The sequence below is a fragment of the Kogia breviceps genome, chromosome 10 (genome assembly GCF_026419965.1).
Source record: "Kogia breviceps isolate mKogBre1 chromosome 10, mKogBre1 haplotype 1, whole genome shotgun sequence".
NCBI lineage: Eukaryota > Metazoa > Chordata > Mammalia > Artiodactyla > Physeteridae > Kogia > Kogia breviceps.
In genome coordinates this window covers 41473028-41499264 of record NC_081319.1, presented here as the reverse complement: position 1 = coordinate 41499264, position 26237 = coordinate 41473028, and the positions used below count along the sequence as shown (strand labels likewise).

The following is a 26237-nucleotide window of genomic DNA, read 5'->3' as shown; positions in this document are numbered from 1 at the left end:
CCCCGAGAAGCAGCGATAAGCCGCGGCGCTCCTCTCGCGACGCCGTTCCCAGGGCTCGCCCCACGACGGCGCCCCCCATTGGCAGCCAGCGGCAGCTTCTTTGGTGTGGTGGGCGCGGGCGCTCCCGACCCCGTCCGCGTGGCGCCCCCCAGTGGCCCCCCCGCGATGGTGCTCCTAGTGTCCCGGCCGCCCACTGTCTGGCTTGGTGGTGCTCAGGACTGCCTGGCTTCTGGCCACGCCTCTGCCCTCCTGGGACCCCGTGTCTCCCAGTCGGCCTGGCCAAGCAGTTTCCTGGAGTCCCTTAACCTCACCTCGGCCGGTTCTTGCACCTCTTCCTCCGGCAGCCCACTTCCATCCCTTCCCCGTGAGATGAAGGCCCAATCCCTGGGGCTGGCATCCGGGATTTCCAAGCGGTCCCACCTGCCCTAGAGCCTGGTAATTATGGTGGGGCCTTGCCCCAGGGCACTGAAATTAAGCAGATTGAAATGTTTTCAATAATAATATTTCAAGACTGCATAATTTTAAGCATTGTCGCCATTCAGCAAATGCCCTTCCCTTACAGATCCATCTGCTTAGAAAGATGACACAGGTGTGGTTTCCATAAACAGAGAAAGAGGGATAGTAACCATTGGGCCCTTCTGGGAGCAAAAGGCCACTTGTTATGTTGGAATTTGGGGAACATTTTGATGGCTCAGTGACACAGATGGATAACACAATTAAAAAGTATTCTGGGGAAATCCTATGAGAAGCTTTGGTTCAAAGCTGTTGAAAAATTCTAGCCTAATAAAAGATAAGGTGAAAGCTAAATCAAGCCAGGACAATCTAACATTTGCCAGCTCCTGCTGTCTTGGGAGAGACAATAGGGCTGGCCATTCAGTACTCCAATCTCCTGCAAACCACACCTACTACACTCTGGAGCCAGAGGGCAAGGGTAGCTGGCTACTGTGAACCAGAGGCCTACCAGATCTGAGGGGGCCCCCATGCTACCTTCCACAAGGGTGGCAGAGCTCTGCCCTCTCAGTCTGGCTAGCTTGCGCCTGTCCTTCCTCTGCAGAGTATGATGGAGGTCACTAAGGCAGCTCAGGAACTCAGGGTGCAGTCACCTCACACAATCACCTAAGCAGGCACTCTGCCTTACCCCTCCCTGCCCCCCATCATCACCCACCCCTGCCAAGGAGGGAGGAGGAACCAGTCAGGTTCTGTAGACTCCTAGGGTGATATGAGGGCTTGGGAGAGACCCACACGTTCTGGAACCAGGTCCACAAGTGCAGGTCTGGTCATTGTGAGTTTCTTGGGAAGAGGCCAGCCCTCACAGTAAGGCCTGAGGGAAAACTGTTGGGTCAGAGACCCAGGAGAGGGTCATGGGGACCTGGGGATTGCTGGAGTGCTGGGATGACTAAGCAGGGAGTGAGATCACAAAGTCCAGCTCCATATTTGGCAGAAGAGGAAACTGTAGCCCAGAGAGGGGAACGTGATGAGCACAAGTACAAGGAGGACTATCAGGGAGGCTCCCCTGGAGAGGACAGCCAGGCCTCTTGGGGCTGGGGAGGCTTGGAAGGGTCTGGCCATAATCAAGAAGAAAGATGATGACTTCAGTGACACAAAGTTCAAGAGCATCTTCATTGAACAATTGAAAAAACAGTGGCTCTGGGACCCTCCCCCAGAGTACTCTGCCCTGATGTCCTGTGCTCCTCCAGCCTCCACTTCTCCTGAGGACAGACAGAGGGGAGGAAGAAGTGGCCTCTGGGAGCGACTGCCCTGGAAACATCACTCACAGGAGCCACAGGGAGCCCAAGGAAACCAGCAGAATGTAGCCAGTGAGGAAGACCAGGCTCAGGAAGCCTGGCCTGGCCCTGCTGACAAACCTCACATCACTGATCTGTTTCTTGATCCAGTCGGTGAAGTGGGAGGTGCTGGTGTAGATGCCCGGGAAGTGGTGCCGGCTGCTGCTAAAGCTCCAGTTCAGCACCCCCATCTGAATCCAGGTGTGGTTCACTTGGCAGACAAGGGAACTGCCAGAGTTACCCGGTGGAGGGGAGGAAGGGAGGCATAAAGGAGGCAGCAGGAAGGCCTCCCTGCAAGTCCCGGACAAATAAACTTGCACCTTCCTGGGCCATATCCTTAGCATGAGCTGTGTTAGGCCCGTGCTGTCCCTGATATCGAGGCATGGCTATGAACCTGCTCTGTGACATGGAAGCACTGCACTGGGGCCCAAGCTCAGGATCACAATGGCCTCTCTCTGCATTCCCCTGCTAGCTCTCTGACCATAACTACCGGTCCCCTCCTCTGCCTTCTCTTTAAATCGTGGTGGGCCTCCAAGGTGTTGCCCTTGACTTTCTTCTTTCCTACAATCCTCCTTACAGAATGAGTCATTTGAAATGCAAACCTGCCCCCTCTCTCTCTGTGCAAAGCAGGTGCATGTATAAGAATAATGTTTACAACAGCATACATCAAAAAGTAGTAGTTGTTATTTCTGCTGATGGTGGCTTTATGATTTTCTTAAAACTTTCTTACATTCTTCTGTATTGTTGAAAAGTTTCATAAATCTGAAAAACAGCTCATGCTCTCCCTCCCTCCCTCCCCCACATATATATATATATATATATATATATATATATATATATATATATTTTTTTTTTTTTTTTTTTTTTTTTTTTTTTTGTGATATGCGGGCCTCTCACTGTTGTGGCCTCTCCCGTTGCGGAGCACAGGCTCCGGACGCGCAGGCTCAGCGGCCATGGCTCACGGGCCCAGCCGCTCCGCGGCATGTGGGATCTTCCCGGACCAGGGCACGAACCCGTGTCCCCTGCATCGGCAGGCGGATTCTCAACCACTGCGCCACCAGGGAAGCCCCACATATATTTTTTAATGTAGTGCAAACCAAGATTTATAAGACATAATCTAATGAAGAGTGCATAAGACATGTAAGGAAAAAATAATAGAACTATACTTAAGAACACAAAAGAAGACCTACGTTAATGTACGGATATAGCGTTGTTCTTAGATGGGGCAACTTAAAACAAAGTAAAAATGTCAGATCTCAACATTGGCTTCCTACAGTGTGGAAGACTAGACCCCCTTTCCCACCGTGCTGAAGATAACTAGACCTGTGAGATTTTAAATGCATGGGTGAGCTGGCAGGAAAATAAAGACTCCTCAGAGTGCCAAACCCAAGGGAGGGCTGAAACACAGAGAGCCATCAGCAAAGCCCAGAAGATGACTTTTGCCCCAAGGCCATAGGCCAAACCCAGTGAAACTGAGCTTTAGTTTTCACAGCCTCATTCGTGGGTGCAGAAGACAAAAGGCAAAACCCAGGGCCTGCCCAAGGAGGGGAGCCTAAGAGGAAACCTCCTGCAAAAAACTATACCTCCCAGAAAGGACCACACCTTCCGAGTGACGATAAACTAGGAACACCTGCCCTCATGTGAACTTGCAACTTGAATTCACACTGTCTGGGTGGTTAAAAAAACTTGAGCCAAGAAAATCGTTTCAAGAGGTCCTGGGCTGGTTTTATATCCAGGTATCTGGCAGAAGCAAATATAGATTCTGACTGAAGGAACCCACTTTCAAGCCATGCTTCAGTGAACTCCCATAAAAAAACACTCTAAAGAACATGTCCTCACTCTTAAAACATCACCCTGCACACAGGGAAGCTGAGGCACCAAGAGCAAATGCCAGCCAGCAGAAAAAAACAAAAGCAGCATCAGAGCCTTCATGGTTTGAGATTCAGAAATCATCACGTGGAAGCCTAACAGTTTCTGGTAATGCACTATTTTATAGGCTTGGTGCTGAGGGTATGGGTGTTGGTTGTGTTATTCTTTACTCTCCATACACATTTTATAAATATTCTTTTATCTGTATTCAATAGAGAGTAAAAGAGTTAAAAATTATAACAATGTCACTTCTCCTTATGTTGACCTCTAAAGTTCAAGCGATTCCAAATAAAATGCCAGCAGGATTTTTTCAGTACCTTGACAATCTGATTCTAGAATTGATATTGAAGGATACTAGTCCATGAATTCTGGGCTTCCCTGGTGGCGCAGTGGTTGAGAATCTGCCTGCCGATGCAGGGGACACGGGTTCGTGCCCCGGTCCGGGAAGATCCCACATGCCGCGGAGCGGCTGGGCCCGTGAGCCATGGCCTCTGAGCCTGTGCGTCGGAACCTGTGCGTCTGGAGCCTGTGCTCCGCAACGGGAGAGGCCACAATAGTGAGAGGCCCGCGTACCAAAAAAAAAAAACAAAAAACAACAATAGTCCATGAATTCTATGACAGTTTTGAGAAAAAAAGAGCAAATTGGAGAGGCTGGGGACTGGAGAAATATCTAAACAGAGATATATTTCAAAGCTATAATTATAGAAACCACGGTACTAGCATAGAAACTGAAAAATAGACCAATGGGGCAATGGAGAGCCAGCCAGATGCCTGCAGGTGGAGGAAACTTGGCACATGCTCCAGAAAGTGCCATGACTGGGAGAAAGGAGGTCTCTGCTGTAGATGGTGGAGAAACGGATGGAGAAAAATGAAGTTGGACCCTGCCATAACAAAACTCCAGAGGAAATAAAACTGTAAATGTGAAAAGTTAGAAAGATAAAGCTAATTAAAAATGTAGGGCCATGACTTCATGACTTGGGATGAAGCACATGTTTTAAAATAAGATAAAACCCCACAAACCCCAAGAGGGCAAATGTGTTAGGCTTAATTACATCAAAGTTAAGACCATCTGTTCAATGAAAGACACCAAATCTCAATGAAGATAGATGATGAATTAAGATAGGGCATTTTCTCTGTCTAAAACCAACTAGAGGTCCATTTTAGCATATCTAGGGAAACCCTGAAAATTAACAAGCAGAGAAAGTGAGTTGAGGGAGACTTGAAGGTTTCTATGTCTAGGCTGACCCAGTTGTCAGCTCCCAGTGTCCAGACCCCCATGCTCCAGAGGAGGGAGATGGAGTAGGGCTTGGCGAAGTTTAAATCAAATTGACTTTTATTTATTTATTTACTTTTTGGTTGCGTTGGGTCTTCATTGCTGCACGTGGTCTTTCTCTAGTTGCCACAAGCGGGGGCCACGCTTCCTTGTGGTGCCTGGGCTTCTTATTGAGGTGGCTTCTCTTTTTTTTCTTTTTTTTTTTTTTTTTTTTTTGCCGTACGCGGGCCTCTCACTGTTGTGGCCTCTCCCGTTGCGGCTCCGGATGCGCAGGCTCAGTGGCCATGGCTCACGGGCCTAGCTGCTCCTCGGCATGTGGGATCTTCCCGGACCGGGGCACAAACCCGTGTCCCCTGCATCGGCAGGCGGACTCTCAACCACTGTGCCACCAGGGAAGCCCTGAGGTGGCTTCTCTTGTTGCAGAGCACTGGCTCTAGGCACGCAGGCTTCAGTAGTTGTGGCACGCGGGCTCAGTAGCTTTGGCTCACATGCTCTAGAGTGCAGGCTCAGTAGTTGTGGTGCACAGACTCAGTTGCTCCGCGGCATGTGGGATCTTCCTGGAGCAGGGCTCCAACCCGTGTCCCCTGCATTGGCAGGCGGATTCTTAACCACTGTGCCACCAGGGAAGATCCAATCAAATTGATTTTTAAATTGAGACTTACAATAGGACAAGGTATTTAATAACTGAAAGTAACTGAAAATTATGGGCTCTGCCCAAAATGATGTTTGGAGAAGGGAGGAAGATTTGACACAGGGCATATGGGGGCAATGACTGGAAAGAATAAAACTATTTAATGTGGATTCTCGAACAAATTGAGATTCCTCAACAAACAAATACAGGAGGGAACTGTAGCACAACATCATTTATGCAAAGTAAAATACACATATAGCAACACTACACATTTTTCAAAGATACAGACTTCTTTAAAGACATGTATTAAACAGATTTCAGTAGGGGCCTTTTGTGGCAAGAGAAAATGTAAGATGAAGGGGAAAATCAAGCCAGTGATAATCAAGCTAGTGATAGAGATATGGTTGACTGGACTCTGGCAATCCAGAGAAAAAGAGAACTCAGAGGGAGAGAGAGAGAAAATAGAAGACAGAGAGAAAGATCTTATATTTGGACATTCTCTTACCACAGTGAAATTAAGCCAGAATCCAGTAACAAAATGTGAACCACCCCCATCAAAGAAAATAAATTAACTTTCAAAAATGTTAAAGTAAAAACAGAATTAAAATCTACAGTTATAGAGTGTAGAAAGATAAGAAGGCCATACATTGCAAAGTCCATGCGATGTGGGCCTGAATTTCACACAGAAGAGTCTTAGTCTAAATACTTTAACACCAAACAAGAGAGAATGAAAATAAATTATTTATTATCATCATCAATTATTTACCACTGCACATTCAGCTGAACGCACTTGAAAAGGAATTAATAAAGACAAAAAGCAGATGTCATGCATTAGAAAGCAAAAAAAATCACAGACTTGAGGAATAAAATCAATAAATTGTACTTAAAAAATAACAACAAAATAAATATCTTGTTAAGTCCTACCAAGAAAAACTCAAAGAGGAGGAAAATTCAAATACTTTGTGGTATAAGTAGAAAAGAGACTAGAATCAGATCCAGGGAAAATATACTTTCTAGTATCTGAAAACTATTTATAACTTTCTCTTTATGGATCTAAAACTGGATGAAATGAATAATTTCTAAGAAAATTCAATAATCATGGACAAAACAACTTAAAGTATTGCTCAAGAACTACCCCTTCAAAGGAAAACAGGCCAAATGGTTTCACAAGCAACTTCTATCCAACATTCAAGGAGCAGATAATTTATGTTATTTCAAATGTTCCAGAACATAGACTGTGCTTTCAAGTGAAGCATAGTCATGATTCTATAACTTGAGAAAGGGGGTGCCTTCCTCAACACACCTTCAGTGGAGCCCAGCCTCACTGGAGGAAGACAAAACAAAACGCAAAGGCTGCGTGGTTGGTGTCTCATAGGACTGCTGTTCCAGGGCCAGTACCTTTCCTGGGCCATGCACAAACACTATCCTGTGCCTGGCCCAGAGCCCAGCACAGGGTGTCTTGTTGGATGAACAAATAAATTAAATGTATTCTAAAAAAAGATATTATAAATCTGAATCCAACAGATGAATGAAACCAAAGCACACCATGACCAGGGAGGGCTAATCCTGGCAGGCAGGGTAAATGGACATGAAGAATCTGTTCATGGAACCGACTCAGCACTCTAGATATGGAGTCCAGTCAACCATATCTCTATCTCACTCTAGCTGAGTTAGAATGTACAGTCATCGTAATAGCTGCAGAAAACACATTTTATGAAGCATAGCATTAATTCCTGAAATAAAATGCCACAGTGAAACAAAAGAATGGCTCTCTCCTTGACAGATGATATGCCATGTTAGCAACATGCTTCATGATGAAGTGTGGGAAGGACCTCCAGGAAGGTAATCAACAAGAAAAAGTAGAGCTACAATTCCAGGTTGCTTCTGGGAAGCAGTACCCAAAATAATGAAAAAAGTAAAAATCATGAAAACGAAAGAGGCAAGATCATCACTAATTGTAGCTCATACGGGCATAGACCTGGAAAGCCCAAGAGAGTCAACTAAAAACTCTTAGATATAATAGAAGGGTTCAGTGAGTTGAACTCCCAGATGTTTTCAACAAGATGAATCTGGGGGATGGAAATGAGGCAAGTGAAAAAGAAGGAAGGCTCTTGTCCTGCTAAGGAGGAAGCAGTAGATGTTGATTAACTCTAAGTGTTAAGTCAAGTTTAAATACGTGTGTGGAAAATATCTGTAGTAGAATGACATTGAGATATGACAACTTTTAAACCACTACAGGGGAAAAGTGGAGTGGAAAAAAAAATCAAACCAATACATAAAGTAGGGGGATAAAAAGAAACATTCTTCTTGGTAAATGGATTAAAGGAAAGCCTCCCAAATGTGTTGAAAAATATAGCACTGAGCATTATACTGTTTATTAAGAGACATACCTAAAACAAGATAGCACAGTGTCTCCTGGAAGACAGAGCAATTGTTCTGGAATATGATTCTTGACATTGCACTAAACAAGAAAAAAATGTAAGAGACATACATATTGAAAAGTAGGAGTGGGGCTTCCCTGGTGGCGCAGTGGTTGAGAGTCCGCCTGCCGATGCGGGGGACGCGGGTTCGTGCCCCGGTCCGGGAGGATCCCGCGTGCCGTGGAGCGGCTGGGCCCGTGAGCCATGGCCGCTGGGCCTGTGCGTCCGGAGCCTGTGCTCCGCAACGGGAGAGGTCCGCGTACCACAGAAAAATAAATAAATAAATAAAAACAATTAAAAAAAAAAAAAAAAAAGAAAAGTAGGAGACAAATTTACCATTGTTTGCAGATGGTATGTCTCAAAATTAAAGAGAATCCATTATACCCACTGTATCTAGGAATTTTGCTTATTACAAAGTAAATACACAAAAAAATCAATATATAATGCAAATGGAAAATACACTAAAAACATTTTATATTACAATAGAGATGTAATAAAAAATATTTAGGAATAAAGTTAAGAAGCAGCATGCAGTAATTATATGGAGAAAGCTATATAAACTCCTGCTCTAGGGACACAAATAAAATACAGCAAAATAGAGTCTATTCTCCCAAAATCACCACATGATTTTCCTTTTAGTATTATACTGAGATTGTTCAAAAGAAAATGGGAAAAAACCCAAACACATGGAGACTAAACAACATGCTACTAAAAAACCAATGGGTCAGGCTTTCCTGGTGGCAGAGTGGTTAAGAATCTGCCTGCCAATGCAGGGGACTCGGGTTCCAGCCCTGGCTGGGGAAGATCCCACATGCCGCGGAGCAACTAAGCCCATGCACCACAACTACTGAAGCCCGCGTGCCTAGAGCCTGTGCTCTGCAACAAGAGAAGCCACTGCAATGAGAACCCCATGCACTGCAATGAAGAGTAGCCCCCGCTCGCCGCAGCTAGAGAAAGCCCACACACAGCAACAAAGACCCAATGCAGTAAAAAATGAATTAATTAATTTTAAAAAAAACAACCAATGGGTCAACAATGAAATCAAAGAAGAAATCAGAAAGTACCTCAAGACAAAGATTGTTCAATTAGAATGAACATGGGAGAAGAGCAAGGTAAATTCTTTAAAAGAAGAATAATGAAGGAGGACTTGCCTTACCACATACAAAAAGGAATTATAAAGCTACAATAATTTAAAAAGAGTGGTGGCACACGAATGAGACTGCAAAGGGCAGAAATACACAAAATTAACATGGGAATGTAGGATATAATAAAGAGGGCATTTCTAATTCATTGCCAAAAAAAAGTATTCAATAAAAATTATTGACATAACTGGCTATATTTGGAGAAAAATAAAACTGGTGTCCTCTCGAATCAAAATTCAAATATTTAAAGAAAAGAATTAAGAACATGTATGAGTAAAGAATTTTATAATCTTAAGGTGGGAAAGATATTTCTAAGCACAGCATAAAAACTACAATCATTAAGGGAAATAACAATAAATATGAACATATGAAAATTTTAATAATTAACTCTATGGGAAGAAATCCACACACAAATAAGGTAAATCATGGACAAGTAGCGTAAAATATTGTAAAGCATTTCAAAAAGGGTTAAAACTTCCGGTTCCTAAAGTTATTTTTTAAACTTTTTATTTTGAAATAATTTAAGACTTACAGAAAATATACAAGTATAATATTTTTACCTAGACTCACTAATTTAATGTTTAATCATGTTTGTTTTATCTTCTCTCTCTCTCCATAAGTATGTGTGTGTATACACCTATACTTATGAACCACTTAAAATTAAGTTGAAAAAGACATGATGTTCCTTTACCAATTACCACAGCATATAATATCTACAGTTTTTACAAATCAATAAAAAGAAAAGTAGTTTAACAGAAAAACATGGGCAAAGGACAGGGAAAAGTGTAAATGGTACATTGAACACAACAGGCATCTGCACTGGAACCCCCTTTGTCCCTTTAAAATGTATTTAAGGGGTGAGTTCTTTTCCTGATCCTGGGTAACAACTGGGCAGAGTCAGAACGTTTTGCTCACTGTGATTAATGTAATCATAATCAGTATGATTACGCTGTCACATAAACATCTCAGTCCAGAAATCAGAATATCCATAGCCACGCAATAATCACAAAGCTAGACTTGATTTAAAGTCAAACTTCTCAATAGATAACTAATTAGGACCTACTGTATAGCACAGGGAACTCTACTCAATATTCTGTAACATCCTATATGGGAAAAGAATCTAAATAAGAGTGGAGATATAGACATAGATATATAGATATAGATAACTGATTCACTTTGCTGTACACCTGAAACCAACACAACATTATAAATCAACTATATTCCAATTCAGTTCCATTTACTTCAGCACTCCCCTCCTTTGGGGCAAAAGCCCCAGTGCAGGGAGAAGGAAAAACACACACTTAAAGGGAACAGAGCTGGCTCAAGCCTGACCTCAGAGTTTCCACTCTAGCAATGTGGGAGCAGACTCCACCCCTGACAGGGCAGCCACAGCCAGGGAGCAGAGAGGAAGTCCCACCTCATACCCTGTGCAGGCTCTAGCTCCTCCATCACCAGCCACACCCTCTATCAAGGTGATAGTGGCCAGCACACCATGAGGAAAGACGTGGCTGGCATCCGCATTAAATCCGGCCCTCACACGAAAGACACTGGGCACACAGAGTCTATGTAGGGACACTCCCACATAAAAACACCACTTCAAGACCACAATAGATAACTGTTTCACCTAAATTCACAGAAACAGAGAAAGTTAAGTAAAATGAAAAGAAAGAGGAACTACTCCCAGCTGAAAGAGCAAAAGAAAACCCTTGAAAAACCAAATAATGAAACAGATAATCAGTCTACCAGATGCTGACTTCAAAAAGTTGCTAATACCCACGTGCCACAACTACTGAAGCCCACATGCCTAGAGCCTGTGCTCAGCAACAAGAGAAGCCACCACAATAAGAAGTCTGCGTACCACAACAAAGAGTAGCCCCTGCTCACCACAACTAGAGAAAGCCCGCGTGCAGCAACGAAGACCCAATGCAGCCAAAAATAAATAAATAAAATAAATAAATTTATTTTAAAAAAGAAAAGGGGGAAATTTCAAAAAATAAAGTTGCTAAGGGAAATGCTAGGTGAATTAAGAAAGAGTATCAATATAAACACAGATTTTTTTAACAAGGAACTAGAAACTATAAAGAAGACCTAATCAAAAGTAGATAATTCAATTTCTGAGATAAAAAGCACTCTAGAAGCAATGAATAGCCAATTAAATGACAAAGAAGAACACATAAGAGATCTGGAAGATAGAATAATGGAAATAACGCAATCAGAACAGGAGACAGACAGACAAATGGAAAAAAAAAGAAAGCAAAATATGAGATCTATGGGATAATATAAAATGTGCCAACATATGCATAATAGGGGTTCTGGAAGGAGAAGAGAGAGAGAAGGGGATTGAAAATGTATTTGAAGAAATTATGACTGGAAACTTCCTAAGCCTAAAGGAGGAAACAGATATCAAGGTACAGAAAGAACAGAGGGTCCCAAACAAGATGAATCCAAACAGACCCACACCAAGACATATCATAGTTAAAACGTCAAAAGTTAAAGATAAAGAGACTCCTAAAAGCAGCAAGAGAAAAACAGAGTCATGTACAAGAGAAACCCCATAAAGCTATCAACTGATTTCTCTGCAAAAACTTTGCAGACCAGAAGGGAGTGGCATGATATACTCAAACTCATGAAAAGGAAAAACCTGAAACGTAGGATACTCTATCCAACAAGATTAATTTAGAACAGAAAAAGAGAGAAATAATTTCTCAGACAAGCAAAACTAAAAGAATTCAGCAATACCAAACCTACCCTACAAGAAATGTTGAAGGACATTGTCTAAATGGAAAAGAAGAAATAATCTGTAGCAAAGGGAAAATCCCAAAAGGAAAAACAAATATATAGTAAGGATTGAAGATAACTTAAGTAAGCCAGTACATAGAATAAAAAACCAAAAAATATTGTAAAAGCAACTATAACTACAATAAACAGTAAAGGGATAAGCAAGAAGATATAAAATATTGACATCAAAAACAAAATCTGGAGGAGGGGAGTAAAAAATGTAGATCTTTTAGAATGTATTTGAACTTGAATGACTTCAGTTTAAAGCAAATAGATATAATTATGGGTTAATATAATATAAACCCCATGGTAACCACAAATCAAAAACCCACCTATTGTAGGTTTTGTATGCACAAAAACCAAAAAGAAAGGACCTCAAGAATACTATAAAAGAAAATAATCAAACCACAATGGGAAAAACAAAAAGAAGAGGAAAGGAAAAAATAAGAACTACAAAAACACTGGAAAGCAAGGAATAAAATGGCAATAAGTACATACCTGTCAATAATTACTTTAAATGTCAATGGACTAAATCCTCTGATCAAAAGACATAGGGTGACTGATTGGATACAAACAAAACAAAACAAGACCCTTCATTATGCTGCCTACAAGGGACTCACTTCAGGGCAAAAGACACACACAGATTGAAAGTGAGGGGATAGAAAAAGATATTTCATGCAAATGTAAATGACAAGAAGGTGGGGGTAGCAATACTCATATCAGACAAAATAGACATTAAAACAAAGACCATAATGAAAGACAAAGAAGCATATTATATAATGATAAAGGGATCAATACAAGAAGAGGATATTACAGTTGTTAACATATACACTCAATACAGGAGCAACTAAATATATAAAGTAAATACTAACAGACATAAAGGAAGAAATTAACAATAATACAATAATAGTAGGAGACTTTAACACCCTACTGACCTCAATGGACAGATAATCCAGAAAGAAAAACAGTAAGGCAACAGAGTTCATAAGTGACACCAAAGACCAGTTGGACTTAATTGATATCTGTAGGACACTACATCTAAAAAAGAAAAAAAAAAGTAGAATACACACTCTTTTCAATGTTCTCCAGGTTAGATCACACACTAGGTCACAAAACCAGCCTCAACAAATTTAACAGGATAGAAATTACATCAAGCATGTTTCTGACCACAGTGATATAAAACTAGGAATCAACTACAGAAAGAAAAATAGGAAAAGAACAAACACGTGGAGACTAAACAACATGCTACTAAAAAACCAATGGGTCAATGATGAAATCAATGAGGAAATCAGAAAATACCTCAAGACAAATGAAAATGAAAACACAACTTTCCAAAATCTTCAGGATGTAGCAAAAGAGTTCTAAGAGGGAAGTTTATAGTGATACAGGCCTTCCTCAAGAAAAAAAGAAAAATCTCAAATAAACAACCTAACCTACCACCTAAAAGAATTAGAAACAAAACAAAAAACAAAGAAAGCCCAAAGTTGGCAGAAGGAAGGAAATCATAAAGACCAGAAAGGATTTAAGTAAAATAGAGATTTAAAAGATATATATACATAAAAGAATGATGAAACCAAGAGCCGGTTTTTTTTAAAGATAAATGAAATTGATAAACCTTTATCCAGGCTCATGAAGAAGAAAAGAGGACCCAAATAAACAAAATAAGAAAGAAAGAGGAGAAATAACAACCAATATCACAGAAATACAAAAAATCATAAGAGAATACTATGAACAGTTATATGCTAACAAATTGGACAATACAGAGGAAATGGACAAATTTCTAGAAACATATAGCCTGCCAAGACTGAGTCAAGAAGAAACAGACAATTTGAACAGACTGATCACTACAAGTGATCAGAATAGATCAGAATAGAATCTGTAAAACAAACAAACAAACAAACAAACAAATTCCCTGCAAACACAAGTCCAGGTCTGGACAGCTTCACTGGGGAATTCTACCAAGCATAGGAAGAACAGGTTACACCTATCCTCAACTATTCCAAAAACTTGAAGAGGAGAGGACACTCCCAAATTCATTCTATGAGGCCACCATTACCCTGATACCAAAGCCAGAAAAAGACACTACCAAAAAAGAAAATTACAGGCCAATATCTTTGATGAATATAGATGCAAACATCCTCAACAAAATATTAGCAAACTGAATCCAACAATACATAAAAAGGATCATACACTATGATCAACTTGGATTTATTCCAGGGTCCCACGGATGGTTTAACATACACAAATCAATCAATGTGATACACCACATTAACAAAAGGAAAGACAAAAACCACATGATCGTCTCAGTAGACACAGAAAAAGCCTTTTATAAAATTCAACATCCATTCATGATAAAAACCCTCATCAAAGTGGGTATCTCAACAACATATGGGAACATATCTCAACATAATAAAGTCCATTTATAACAAACCCAGGGCCAACATAATATTCAACAGTGAAAAGCTGAAAGCATTCCTCCTTAATTCAGAAACAAGACAAGGAAGCCCACTCTTGTCACTGCTATTTAACATAGTATTGAAAGTCCTAGCCAAAGCAATCAGACAAGAAAAATAAATAAAAGGTATCCAAATTGAAAGGGGAGAGGTAAAACTGTCACATTTGCAGATGACATGATACTCTATATAGAGAACCCTAAACTTTCCATCCAAAACTATTAGAACTAATAAATGAATTCAGTAAGTTTGCAGGATACAAGTTTAATATACAGAAATTGGTTGCATTTTTATACTCTAATAATGAAATACCTGAAAGAGAAAGTTTTTTAAAATCCTGTTTAAAATAGTGTCAAAAACAAACAAACAAACAAACAAAAAACTAGGGCTAATCTTAACCAAAGAGGTGAAAGACCTATACACTGAGAACTATAAAACATTAATGAAGGAAACTGAAGAAGACTGAAAGAAATGCAAAGATATCCTGTGCTATTAGATTTCAAAAATTAATGTTATTAAGATGGCCATACTATTCAAAGCAATCTACAGATTTAATGCACTCCCTATAAAAATACCCAGGAAAATTTTCACAGAACTAGAATAAATAATCCTAAAACTTATATGGAACAACAAAAAATATCAAAATGCCAAAACAATCCTGAGAAAAAAGAACAAAACTGGAGACATAACTCTCCCAGACTTCAGACTATACTACAAAGCTACGTTAATCAAAACAGCATGATACTGGCACAAAAAATGGACACAGAGATCAATGGAACAGAAATAGAGCCCAGAGAGAAACCCACAAACCTACAGTCAATCTATGACAAAGGAGGCAAGAATATACAATGGAAAAAACACATTCTCTTCAACAAGCGGTACTGAGAAAACTGGACAGCCACATGTAAAACAATGAAGTTAGAACATTCCCTCGCATCATACATAAGGATAAATTCAAAATGATTTAAAGGGGCTTCCCTGGTGGTGCAGTGGTTGAGAATCTGCCTGCTAATGCAGAGGACAGGGGTTTTGAGCCCTGGTCTGGGAGGATCCCACATGCCACAGAGCAACTGGGCCCATGAGCCACAACTACTGAGCCTGCGTGTCTGGAGCCTGTGCTCCGCAACAAGAGGGGCCGCGATAGTGAGAGGCCCATGCACCGCGATGAAGAGTGGCCCCCGCTTGCCACAACTAGAGAAAGCCCTCGTGCAGAAACGAAGACCTACCATAGCAAAAATAAATAAATTAATTAATAAACTCCAACCTAACATCTTCTTTAAAAAAAAATGATTTAAAGACCTAAATGTAAGACATGAAACCATAAAACTCCTAGAAGAGAACATAGGTGAAACACTCTTTGACATAAATCACAGCAATTTTTTTCTTGGATCAGTCTCCTAAGGCAAAAGAAATAAAAGCAAAAATAAACAAATGGAACCTTATTAAACTTAAAAACTTTTACACAGCAAAGGAAACCTTGACAAAACAATAAGACAAGCTATGGAATGGGAGAAAATATTTGCAAATGATGTGACTGACAAAGGGTTAATATCCAAAATATACAAAGAGCTCATACAACTCAATATCACAAAAACAAATAATCCAATCAAATGGGCAGAAGACCTGACTGGGCATTTTTCCAAAGAAGACAGGCCAACAGGCACATGAAGAGATGCTCAACATTGCTAATTATTAGAGAAACACAAATCAAAACCACAGTGAGGTATCACCTCACACCTGTCAGCAAGGCTATCATCAAAAAATCTACGAATAACAAATGTTAGAGAGGATGTAGAGAAAAGGGAACCCTTGTACACTGTTGGTCGGAATGTAAATTGGTGCAGCCATTACAGAAAATAGTATGGAGGTTCCTTAAGCAACTAAAAATAGAGCTACCATATAATCCAGTAATTCCACTCCTTGGAAAAAACAAAAACACTAATTTAAAAATATACATGCATCCCCAATATTCATAGCAGCACTATTTACAATAGCCAAGACATGGAAGCAACCCAAGTGCCCATCCACAGACAATTGGCTTAAGAAGATGTGAGATATATATAGATATAGATAGATAGATATATAACATATATATATGTTATATATATATATAAAACAATGGAATATAACTCAGTCATAAAAAGAATGAAATACTGCCATCTGCAACATGGATGAATCTAGAGAATATCATGCTTAGTGAAATAAGTCAGATAAAGACAAATACTGCTGATATCACTTATATGTGGAATCTAAAAAATAATACAAATGAATGTATACACAAAACAGAAACAGAGTCACGGATATAGAAAACAATCTTGTGGTTACCAAAGGGAAGAGGGAAGCAGTGAGGGACAAATTAGGGGTATGGGATTAACAGATACAAACTACTATTCAATATATATAAAATAGATAGGCAACAAAGATATATTGTAGAGCACAGAGAATTATACTGATTATCTTATAATAACCTATAATGGAATATAATCTGCAAAAACACTGAATCACTATGCTATACACCTGAAACTAACACAATAAATCAACTAGACTTCAATTTTAAAAACCACAAGAAATACTCGTCTTAAAAATGAAAAAATTTTTGAAGGTGTCCAACTCAAGAAATTATCCCGTGTCTATAGAAATTTGATTTATGAGAGAAGTGGTGGCAGCCAGTACAGGAAATGTTTTTTTCAGCAAACAACACTGGGACAATTGGTAGTCCATACACAAAATAAATAAAAATAGAGCCCTAAATTACACCATTTACAAAATGAATGCACATGGATTCAAGACCCAAATGTGGAAACCAAAATTCCCAAACTTTTAGGAAAAAGAAAACATAGGAAAATGTCCTTATAACCTCAGGAAAATGAAGGATTTCTTAAATAAGCATAAACCAAAAAGGAAGAAAACGATATGTTTGATTGAAACAAAATCTAACACAACATTATGTCAACTATACTCCAATAAAAATTTGTTTTAAAAAATCTAAATTGCTGTTGAGCAAAGGAGAGTATATACAAAATGATCAAAAAGAAAGAAAATATTTGCAATATACACAATGAACATAAAATCAGTATCCAAAACATTAAAATATAATAAAAGAAAATGGCAAACAATAGAAAAAGGTGTAAACTATCTCAACAAGTGATTCACAGAAAAAGAATTATGAATGGTGAATAAACATATGAAAGGATGCACAGTTGCACTAGTAACTGGGACAGATACATGCAACTGCAAAGGGATACTATTTCTCTAGTTCTCATCCTCAGAATGGAAAACATTGTACAGTCTGACCAATACCAAAAGTTGGCAAGGATATGGAACAATGGAATTCTCAAACACTGCTGTAAGAATATAGATTAATACAATCACTTTGGAATACAATTTGGCAATGACTATTAAAGATGAAAGTATGCACAGCCTATGACCCATCAGTTCCTTGCAGGATGCACCATACTGAGAAATTCTGGAACATGTAAATAGGGAGATGTGTGTAAGAATATTCAGAGCAGCAGAGTATGCGATATGAAAAAATTAGAAGCTACCTCAATGTTTATAAACAAGAGAACGAATAAACTGTGGAATAGTCACAAAAGAGAATATTGTAGATAGAGCTGTTAATTAATGAATTACAGAGGCATGTATCAATATGGATAAATCTCAAAAACAATGTTGACTAGAAGATGCAAGGCAGAAGCTGCTTACAGAATGATGCCATTTATGCTAAACTCGTTCTGCCAGCATCTGGTCCAGATCTGGGCATGTGACTGATGTTCAGAAGTGCTCAAATAACCTGAGAGGTACTGCCATTATTAACCATAATTGTGGAGAGGAGTGAAAAGTATTTTCACCCTTATTTTACATATTGGGAAACTGAAGCCCAGGGAAAGGAGATTTTCATAAGGTCTCCCAGTGCCATGTGGAAAGGAATGCATGACCACTGAAAGTCGTCTTCTTGCCCGGGTCTAGACACTGCGCACCTGACAGGTGTCCATGCCCCACTGTAAGCTGGCACAAATCATGTCATTCCTGATTAACTTTTTCTGGCCCTTCAAGAAAAGGAACTTGTACTGTTGATCGCAGATCTCGTTGTTTACAATCTTGACAGCCACCTCCTTAAGACTGTAGGAGGGCTGTGGGGTCTCTGAAGAGAGAGAGATCCTGCCTCGTCATCCCTTCAGCTCTTTGGCACATCTCCATCTTGGAGCTATCCAGATTCGTAATGTGGGAGGCAGGGCCATCTCCTGGGATAGTGATGTAAAAAGGCCCCAAACCACAATCTGACTTTTGAAGAAGCCTGAGCTCATTAAAAAGTCTCCCGAGGGGCTCAGACCAACATCCAGGCACTGAATGAAGCCAAGGAGAGATTACCCCAGTAATTCACGTTCCATGAGGGTGAATGGCTGGGCACTGCTCCATGGCTACCTGCCAACGTGGCAAGACTCTAGAGCCCAGAGTGAGCCACCCCCTGGAGGGCAGGACCCCACAAAGATTCCTCGATTCTAGGACCTCAGAATGACACCAACAAGGGACAGGAATTATTGGTGCTCAAGGTAACAAGTGTGTACAATGGCTACCCAATGCCTAGGTACCCCCCTGAGACCACAGCCCTTGTGCCACCTGCAGACAGGAAATCCCATTAATAGCCAAAGATTAATTTCCTTCCAGGCTGCAAGGTGAGAGCTTGACATTGGAGTTAACTTAACTTTGGGAACTGAGGTCCATACACGCCATGAGTGTCTTTTACACCAGGGCACTGTGTATATCCTATCAACAGAGTTCAGGGCAATGTGCAGCATGTGTAGGTGCTCAGGAAATATTTGCTGATGGAGTGAATGAGTGAATAAAGGAATGGATGGAGGAGCCCGTGGTGGAGTTATGTTCTGAAGAGGCAGGTGTCTTGGGACCTCGGCCTGCCTTCACTTACCTCGGGTATATGTTTGTCCCCACCCGATCATCCAGCACATGGATCCAAGAGACGGCTTGAGTTTAGGGTTAGGTAGACAGACAGGCTGGATGAGGGGGGACCAGGAGACAGAGTCCCTGACCTTCAGGAGGGCAATATCCTGAGACATGAAGCTGGTGAAATCCTTATGAATCACGCTGCGAGTGACTGAGAGGTCGGTGCCATTTTCTGAGAGGTGTTGAATTCCCATCTTCACGGAGTATGATCTGGAGTCCTTGGATCTGCAGGGTCACAGGTAGGAGGCAGATCACCAGCAGTGAGGTCAAACATGGAATGGTTGGAGAGACACAGGCTGAGCACAGGACTACCCAGCCAGGCCCCTACTCCCGGATGCCCAGGTTCAGCAGGGCCTCCCAGGCCAGAAAGCAAAGCCCCTGAGACTGGCTGGCCACACTGACTGACCTCTGAAAGCAGCGCACAGCTCTAAGGACCCACTGGTGGTGGAAGAGGGAGCTGCTGCAGTTGTTCGCGCCCAGGAATAGGATGCTCACCTGCCATGGCCATTTGCCTGCCTCTACTAGCTTCCCCTTCACATTCTTGCAGGAGATGCTAGTCTGACCACAGGCCTGGAACCAGGACCCTTAGAAAAAAGGTAGAGAGGGGGCCATCACAGCCCCATGCAGACTCTCAGGCAGCAAAGGGCAGCCCTCAGACTTCCAGCCGTCACAAGCAGCCACTGCCACATGCACATGTGGGGAGGGGCTTTTCTCACCACCCCCAAAGTGGCAACCAAAGGCCCAGAGGCAGCAGGAGCCCCATGTTATAAAGAGAGCCTCCAAACAATGGGGACCAGACAACCCCTCCAGGGCTTCTTACAATCCATCAGCCCAGGATTCATCCCTTCTCCCTTGTTTACACAAGTGAAGGAGAAGAGAGAATCATCAGAGGGGTGAGTGTCAGTAAGCGCTAAGTGATGGGGCACAATGAGCAGGGCTGCTAGTCAGTTATAGCCAGAAAGCAATGGACAGTGATGTCACATTGCACAACTCCAGGGCCTGCCTCCATAGACCACCAGCCCTGGAGGTGCGCTCTCTGCAACCATACCAGGAAATGAGTAGAGATGCTTGTCAATTTCCTCCTTGCCCCTCACCTGGCCCCAACAGCAGGAGTGGGAGCAGTGGGGGCTGCATTGAACTGGATAGGAGATTGAGATTCTGAACTGGACCACCTTGGACTGGTATTTAATAACTGAACATCACTGAGGACAGGAAAGGGAGAAATTCTACAGCAAAGGTTGGAGACCAAGATTAAAGACAAATTAAAAGGTTCCTTATGTATAGCCTGCTGTAAAGTTTGGGCTGGCCAAGAAGCTGTCACAGGCGGTCATGGACCTCCTCATACAGGCAAAGTTGGACATGTATTTACACTGTCTCAAACAGACGTGGTTCCAGAAAGTGTTTCCCTCAGCAGTTCAGCATGCAGTGCCAACCAGAGCTTCAGGGACTCAGCAGCAGCAAGCAAGGTTCGTCCTTGCCTGGTAATGGGGAGGGGGGTGAAGGGGGGCGGCAGAGTTGCATTCCGTGGTGGTGGTGGAGAGGGTACAACTATCAACAGACCAGGCTAATAATCTATTGCAACTCATGCACATTAGCAGAAACATCTACTGGGCTCTGCCTCATAGCAGTCCCTCAGAGGGTCCCAAACCATTGATGTTTGGTCTTGTTCCACCATGTCCCAGGGCTCCTGGTACTGCTATCAGATGTGGATGGCTGGTTCCCTTGCCACACTCTCCCATGGCTGGTCACCTTTACCCTCAACCAGTGGCTCCCCACAGGGATCCACAGGCACCTGCACAAGCCCCAACATCTCCATGGAGTTTTGTCTGCCTTGCCCTCTCATTGCTCCATTCTTGTCCATGTTTCTCTCCAATGGCTTGCTGTCTTATTTTCTGTCTCCCCCAAGGGGGAGCCACATTTCCAGCCCTTCTCATATACTGTGGTGGGTTTATGGCTACCTTGTTTCAGATTACAGCCTGCTCCAATGGAGACTTTGGGAGGAAAGAGAGGACTTCCAAAGCCTTGCCCTTGCCTCTCTCACAAAGCTTAGGCCCTGGAGACCCAGGGTCCCACAGAATGAACTTTGCCACTTAAAAAGCGACAGCTCTAAGAGGTAGGGTTGGGCTTTGCTTCTGTGCTCCACGTCCTCAGTGGGTTCCTCAGTTTCAGAGAACAGTACTCTTCAGAACTCATGTCCAGGACAACATTGACTCTGATCTCCTTCCCCCAAACCTTATACAAGACGTGCAGGATCCAGCCTGGAGATGCCAGCACCAGATGCCAGTACCAAGAACAGCAGCTGAATCTGGAGGGAGCCATGATGGATTAATTTGGGGGCATGAGGTGTTGCGGATCAATCTTGTCATAGACACAGTGATACCATTCCATACACGGGGGACACTCAGTGGCTCAAACAGATTCCACTGTGGACCACCTCTACCCCTTCTTGGAGTTCCAGAGTCCAAGTACTCCCACCGACAATCTGTATTCCGATGTCACCCCATGCACTCACACGTGGCAATGGGAATGCGTGTCTTGGTTCATGACCTCCGCCCCTACAAGGTCCCAGACCCTCACCCCCACATCATCACAGGCACAGCAGTTAGCTACAAGGAGCAGTGCACATCCTCACCACCCCCAGACATCACAGATGCCTGAGGACAGCACAGAGTAGGAGAGCACTCATTCATTTACTCACTCACTCAAGGAACTGGTCTGGGAAGGGTAATCACACAGTGAAGGAAAAGGACAAATTCCCTAAGTTGGGGAACACATCCCCACTAACAGATGCCACGCCAGCAAATTTTCTGCCAAGGGGCAGAATGGACAGCTGGCAGGTGACCTGAATCAGGGCTGCCACCACAAGATTACATGTGGTCAGTTAGGGTGGGAGACCAGAGACCTTGTCACATGGGGTCCCACACTTTTTACCCCCAAAGAGTCTACTGAAAACTGGTATTGAATCCTGGCACCACAAGCACTTAGTTCTCTGGGCCTCAGTTTCCTATTGTGAAATGGGGATATTGATAAAGCCTACTTCAAGGGGTGTTGAGATATAAGCCATGTGAATGATGCCTTATGTGGGATGAGCAGTCACCCACATATCACATCGTCCTCATCACAAGTCCCAGTTCTCTGAGATTGTGCCTCCCAAATCTGTTCCATGGATATTACTTTGTTTCCATTTTTAATAAGGCTCTTTCCTCATGTTCATGGTCACTGGCAAACAGGAACTGCCTTGACACTGTCTGGGTCCCCAGGTTTGGCACACCACGCAGTCTGACGAGGAGATGCCCATCAGCAACAAATGGAGGCCGTGCAGGCATGAGGACAGTTGATATAGGCACCCAGGCAAACAAAGCCCTCCTGCCTCTCTCCCATGTTCCCAAAGCTCTACCTTCAACATAGAGATTATTCTCAGCCCTGGCAGAAGGAAATGGAGATGCGAGGCCCTGAAGATCTCCCTGCCCACATGCCATGGCAAGCAACTGCACGGCCCTCACTGGTCCTCATTATGGGACTTGGAGGCAGGGTGGGGCAGGGCATCTCTACTGTGTGAGAATTCTAGAACTCATGGTTTGTTTATGCAGGGCAGCAGGGAGTGAGCCTCTGCCCCAGGGTTGGGGGCTCACCCAGCTGGAGCAGCAGCAGGAGGCTAAGTAGACATTGTGGTCTGGGTCATGGCCTGCCAGAGCCATGATGTGATGCTACTGCCAGACACCTCTCTGGAATGGTGCTGCTGATGTCTTGCCCTGAGCCTGTGACAGCACGTGCTGTCTGGCCTGAGACAGTGCCTCCTGGGCTCAGCCTTGGCCTTGACGGGGCCCCTGTATCCCTAACCCTAAGTCTGTGATAGCACCAGGTATCTGGCTTGTGACAGTGCCTAGTGCCTGGCCTGTGAGGCACTCCCAGTGTCCAGTTCAAGTTCCTTTATGAAGCCCTTCTCATGGCTCCCCTGGAGGTATGGAAACCGAGGCTCTGAGAGGCGGATGGCTAGTTCCTGCTGTGATTGATTGAGCTGGAACTTAAGTTTTCCTTTTCCCCACTCTGCATTTTTAAGAGAACAGCTCATGGGTAGAGGCCAGGTGTTTTGGGCCTGGGAGGTGAATTCCTGAGAGGAAGCAGCTTGCAAGCCTGGGTCTTCATGAATCAGCAGTGGTGGGGAGCCACCACTCCATTGAAGTCCCCACCCCAAGAATCCCATGAGGGACTGTCCATGAGGACAGCTCACTCCTGCTCCACCCCGTTGCCAGTATTGTCAAGATCATGGGTAATGAGATTGCTGCTCATTACACTGCTAGAGGAGATGGACTGGGGCCAGTATTGTGGAAAACTTTGGAATCATTTAGCAAAGCAGAAAATGTGCCTACCTCACAACCTGCAGTTCCACTCCTGGTTGTGAGCCCTAGAAACATCATGCACATATGCAGGAGGAAAGACACGTGAGACTGTTGGCAGCAGCACTGTTGGGTAGGGCCCCAACTAGAAACTACCCAGCTGCCATCAAAGGCAGGATGAATGCATAGAATACTCGAGCAATGAGAACAGACCACTACATGTAGCGACATGGGAATCTCATAAAACATATTGCTGAGTGAAAGAATTCAGACACCAAATGTTACATATTGCATGAAATTCAAAAACAGGCAACACAAACTATTTTTAAGGATACATGGTAGAAAATCAGATTTCCTACAATCAGATTTCCTCTGGGGGAAAGAGGGAGAAAGAGGGAGGGAGAGAGAGAAGAAAGAAAATCCAGAGAAGCAAAACTCTCTCTACTCTTCTGCCTTTGTGGAAAGTAATGCTTTGCGGGGTAATGATCAACCAATAAAACCAAGATAATTGAATAAAAACCAAGCATATCCGTTACCACTGCCAATGTGAATACAAAGAAAAACCTCTACTTTTACAAGTCAGAGATTCTTACATTGGGTAGAAAAAAATCCACTCACATGCTACTCAACAGAGACTCACCTAAAACAAAGTGATATGAAGCAGTTGAAAGTAAAAGATGGGCAAAAATATATTAAGTATATGTAAGCAAAAATAGAAATGACAATATTAATCTCTAAAGATGTAATTCAGGACAAAAGCTTTAAACCGAAAAATAAAATTACTTTCTGTTGATAAAAGATAAAAATTATAATGACTATGTAACATTAAAGTTCTGTTCATCAATAACAACATCAAACAGTGATACACGAGAAATGGAAAAACCTCACCTGCAGTGGGAGAGTCTTCTCCAGCTTTGTCTATTTTTGAGGGACTGAACATCTATAAAAATCAACTGCACACTAGACTACTAAGAAAACCACAATAACTTCCCTAAAAGTGGAAATAGTTTGGGCCACATTTTTTACCATGATGCAATGTAACAAAGATTTAATGAGTAAGTAGGGGCTTCCCTGGTGGCGCAGTGGTTGAGTATCTGCCTGCCAATGCAGGGGACACGGGTTCGAGCCCTGGTCTGGGAAGATCCCACATGCCGCAGAGCAACTAGGCCCGTGAGCCACAATTACTGAGCCTGCGCATCTGGAGCCTGTGCTCCGCAACAAGAGAGGCCGCGACAGTCAGAGGCCCACGCACCATGATGAAGAGTGGCCCGCGTTTGACACAACTAGAGAAAGCCCTCGCACAGAAACGAAGACTCAACACAGCCATAAATAAATAATTTTTTTAAAAAAAGAATGAGTAAGTGAAATAAAACAAATGACTTGAAAATTTTAAAAATAAAGTTGGCTAACTTATTTCAAGGAAATAAAAACATTCTATAAACTATTTAGAAAATACTAATCATTAGAGCAATGCATTAAAAAAACTTTTTGAGTGTGTTCAAGGCAAATCTATAACCTTAAATCTGTTATTATTGAATAACAAAGAATGAAAATAAATGAATTAAATGTTCAAAGCAAGAAACTAAAAGGTACAAAATAACACCAAGAAAAATCTGTAAGAAACATGTACAAAATATAAAATTATACCCTAATCAATTATTACAGCAGAGTTAGGAATGAACTCTATGATCTGGATCTTTGTAAAAAGAAATAATATTAAATAGGACAACAGGAGTATTTTACACTGATAGGGTATAACTCATCAAGATGGCACAGCAGGCATGAACCTTGCACTCGTAACAACACAGCTTTCAAATATGAAGCAAGAATTGTTAGAACTGCAGGAAGAAATAGACACTCTGAATTCTCATGACAAACTGCTCAGAAATCAACAGATTTATACATATAAAATATTTGAAGTGTTGAGAGGATTTGAATAACACAATCAACAAGCCTGATCCAGTCCGTTATAGCTAGAACTCTGTTTCAAAACACACACTTTTACTTCAAACGCACATGAAATATTCAATAAAACTGACCAAATACTAGGCACAAAGAAAACCTCAATACATTTCAGAATGTGGAAATAATTAAATCCATATTGATATAATTTTTAATAGAGAAAAAGGAGAAGCCTCTATCCCTCCCCCAAACTATCTGTCAGGAGATTAAATAACATCCATATAGTACTCTTGGGTTAAGTAAGAAATACAGTGTGAAATAATAAACAATATAGAATGAATGGCAATGAGGTCAGTACATATAAAATCCTGTGAAATACAGCCAAAGTGAGACTCACAGGAAATTTTATGGAATTAGTGAAAATATTAGAAATGAAAAAAGTCTATAATAATGAACTAAGCATACTACTCAAGAAGTTAGAAAAAGAATAAAGTGTATCTCCCCAAAGGAGAAGACTGAATTACTAAAGCTAAAAGAACTTTCATGAAATAAAATAAACAAAAAGAATCATATTTGATCACTAGAATCAAAAGGTAGTTTGTACCATTTAGGAGTTGACAAGTAAGAGAAACTTCCACTCAAACAGGCTTAAAATTTCTGTCTCCTCTCTTCAGTGATGGTGGCTT

At 42.0% G+C, this 26237-nt stretch overlaps 1 protein-coding gene across 1 annotated transcript; it reads right to left on the bottom strand.

Annotated features, from left to right (window-relative positions):
- Nucleotides 1-1771: 1771 nt before the first annotated feature.
- Nucleotides 1772-22791, bottom strand: LOC131763919 (putative serine protease 46). The gene is made up of 6 exons (XM_059076693.2): nucleotides 22710-22791; nucleotides 19719-19896; nucleotides 19278-19537; nucleotides 18324-18494; nucleotides 13331-13337; nucleotides 1772-2012 (listed from the first exon to the last, which is right to left on the bottom strand). Exons 1-6 carry the CDS (start codon nucleotides 22789-22791, stop codon nucleotides 1772-1774), a joined length of 939 nt encoding a protein of 312 aa, XP_058932676.1.
- Nucleotides 22792-26237: the final 3446 nt, after the last annotated feature.

Coding starts and splice junctions, on each gene's coding strand:
- LOC131763919 (XM_059076693.2), bottom strand. CDS start 22,791: ATGGCATGTGGGCAGGGAGATCTTCAGGGCCTCGCATCTCCATTTCCT. Junction 19,897..22,709: donor GAATAATCTCTATGTTGAAG/GTAGAGCTTTGG, acceptor CTTTTTTCTAAG/GGTCCTGGTTCCAGGCCTGT. Junction 19,538..19,718: donor GCTGTGCGCTGCTTTCAGAG/GTCAGTCAGTGT, acceptor GTGACCCTGCAG/ATCCAAGGACTCCAGATCAT.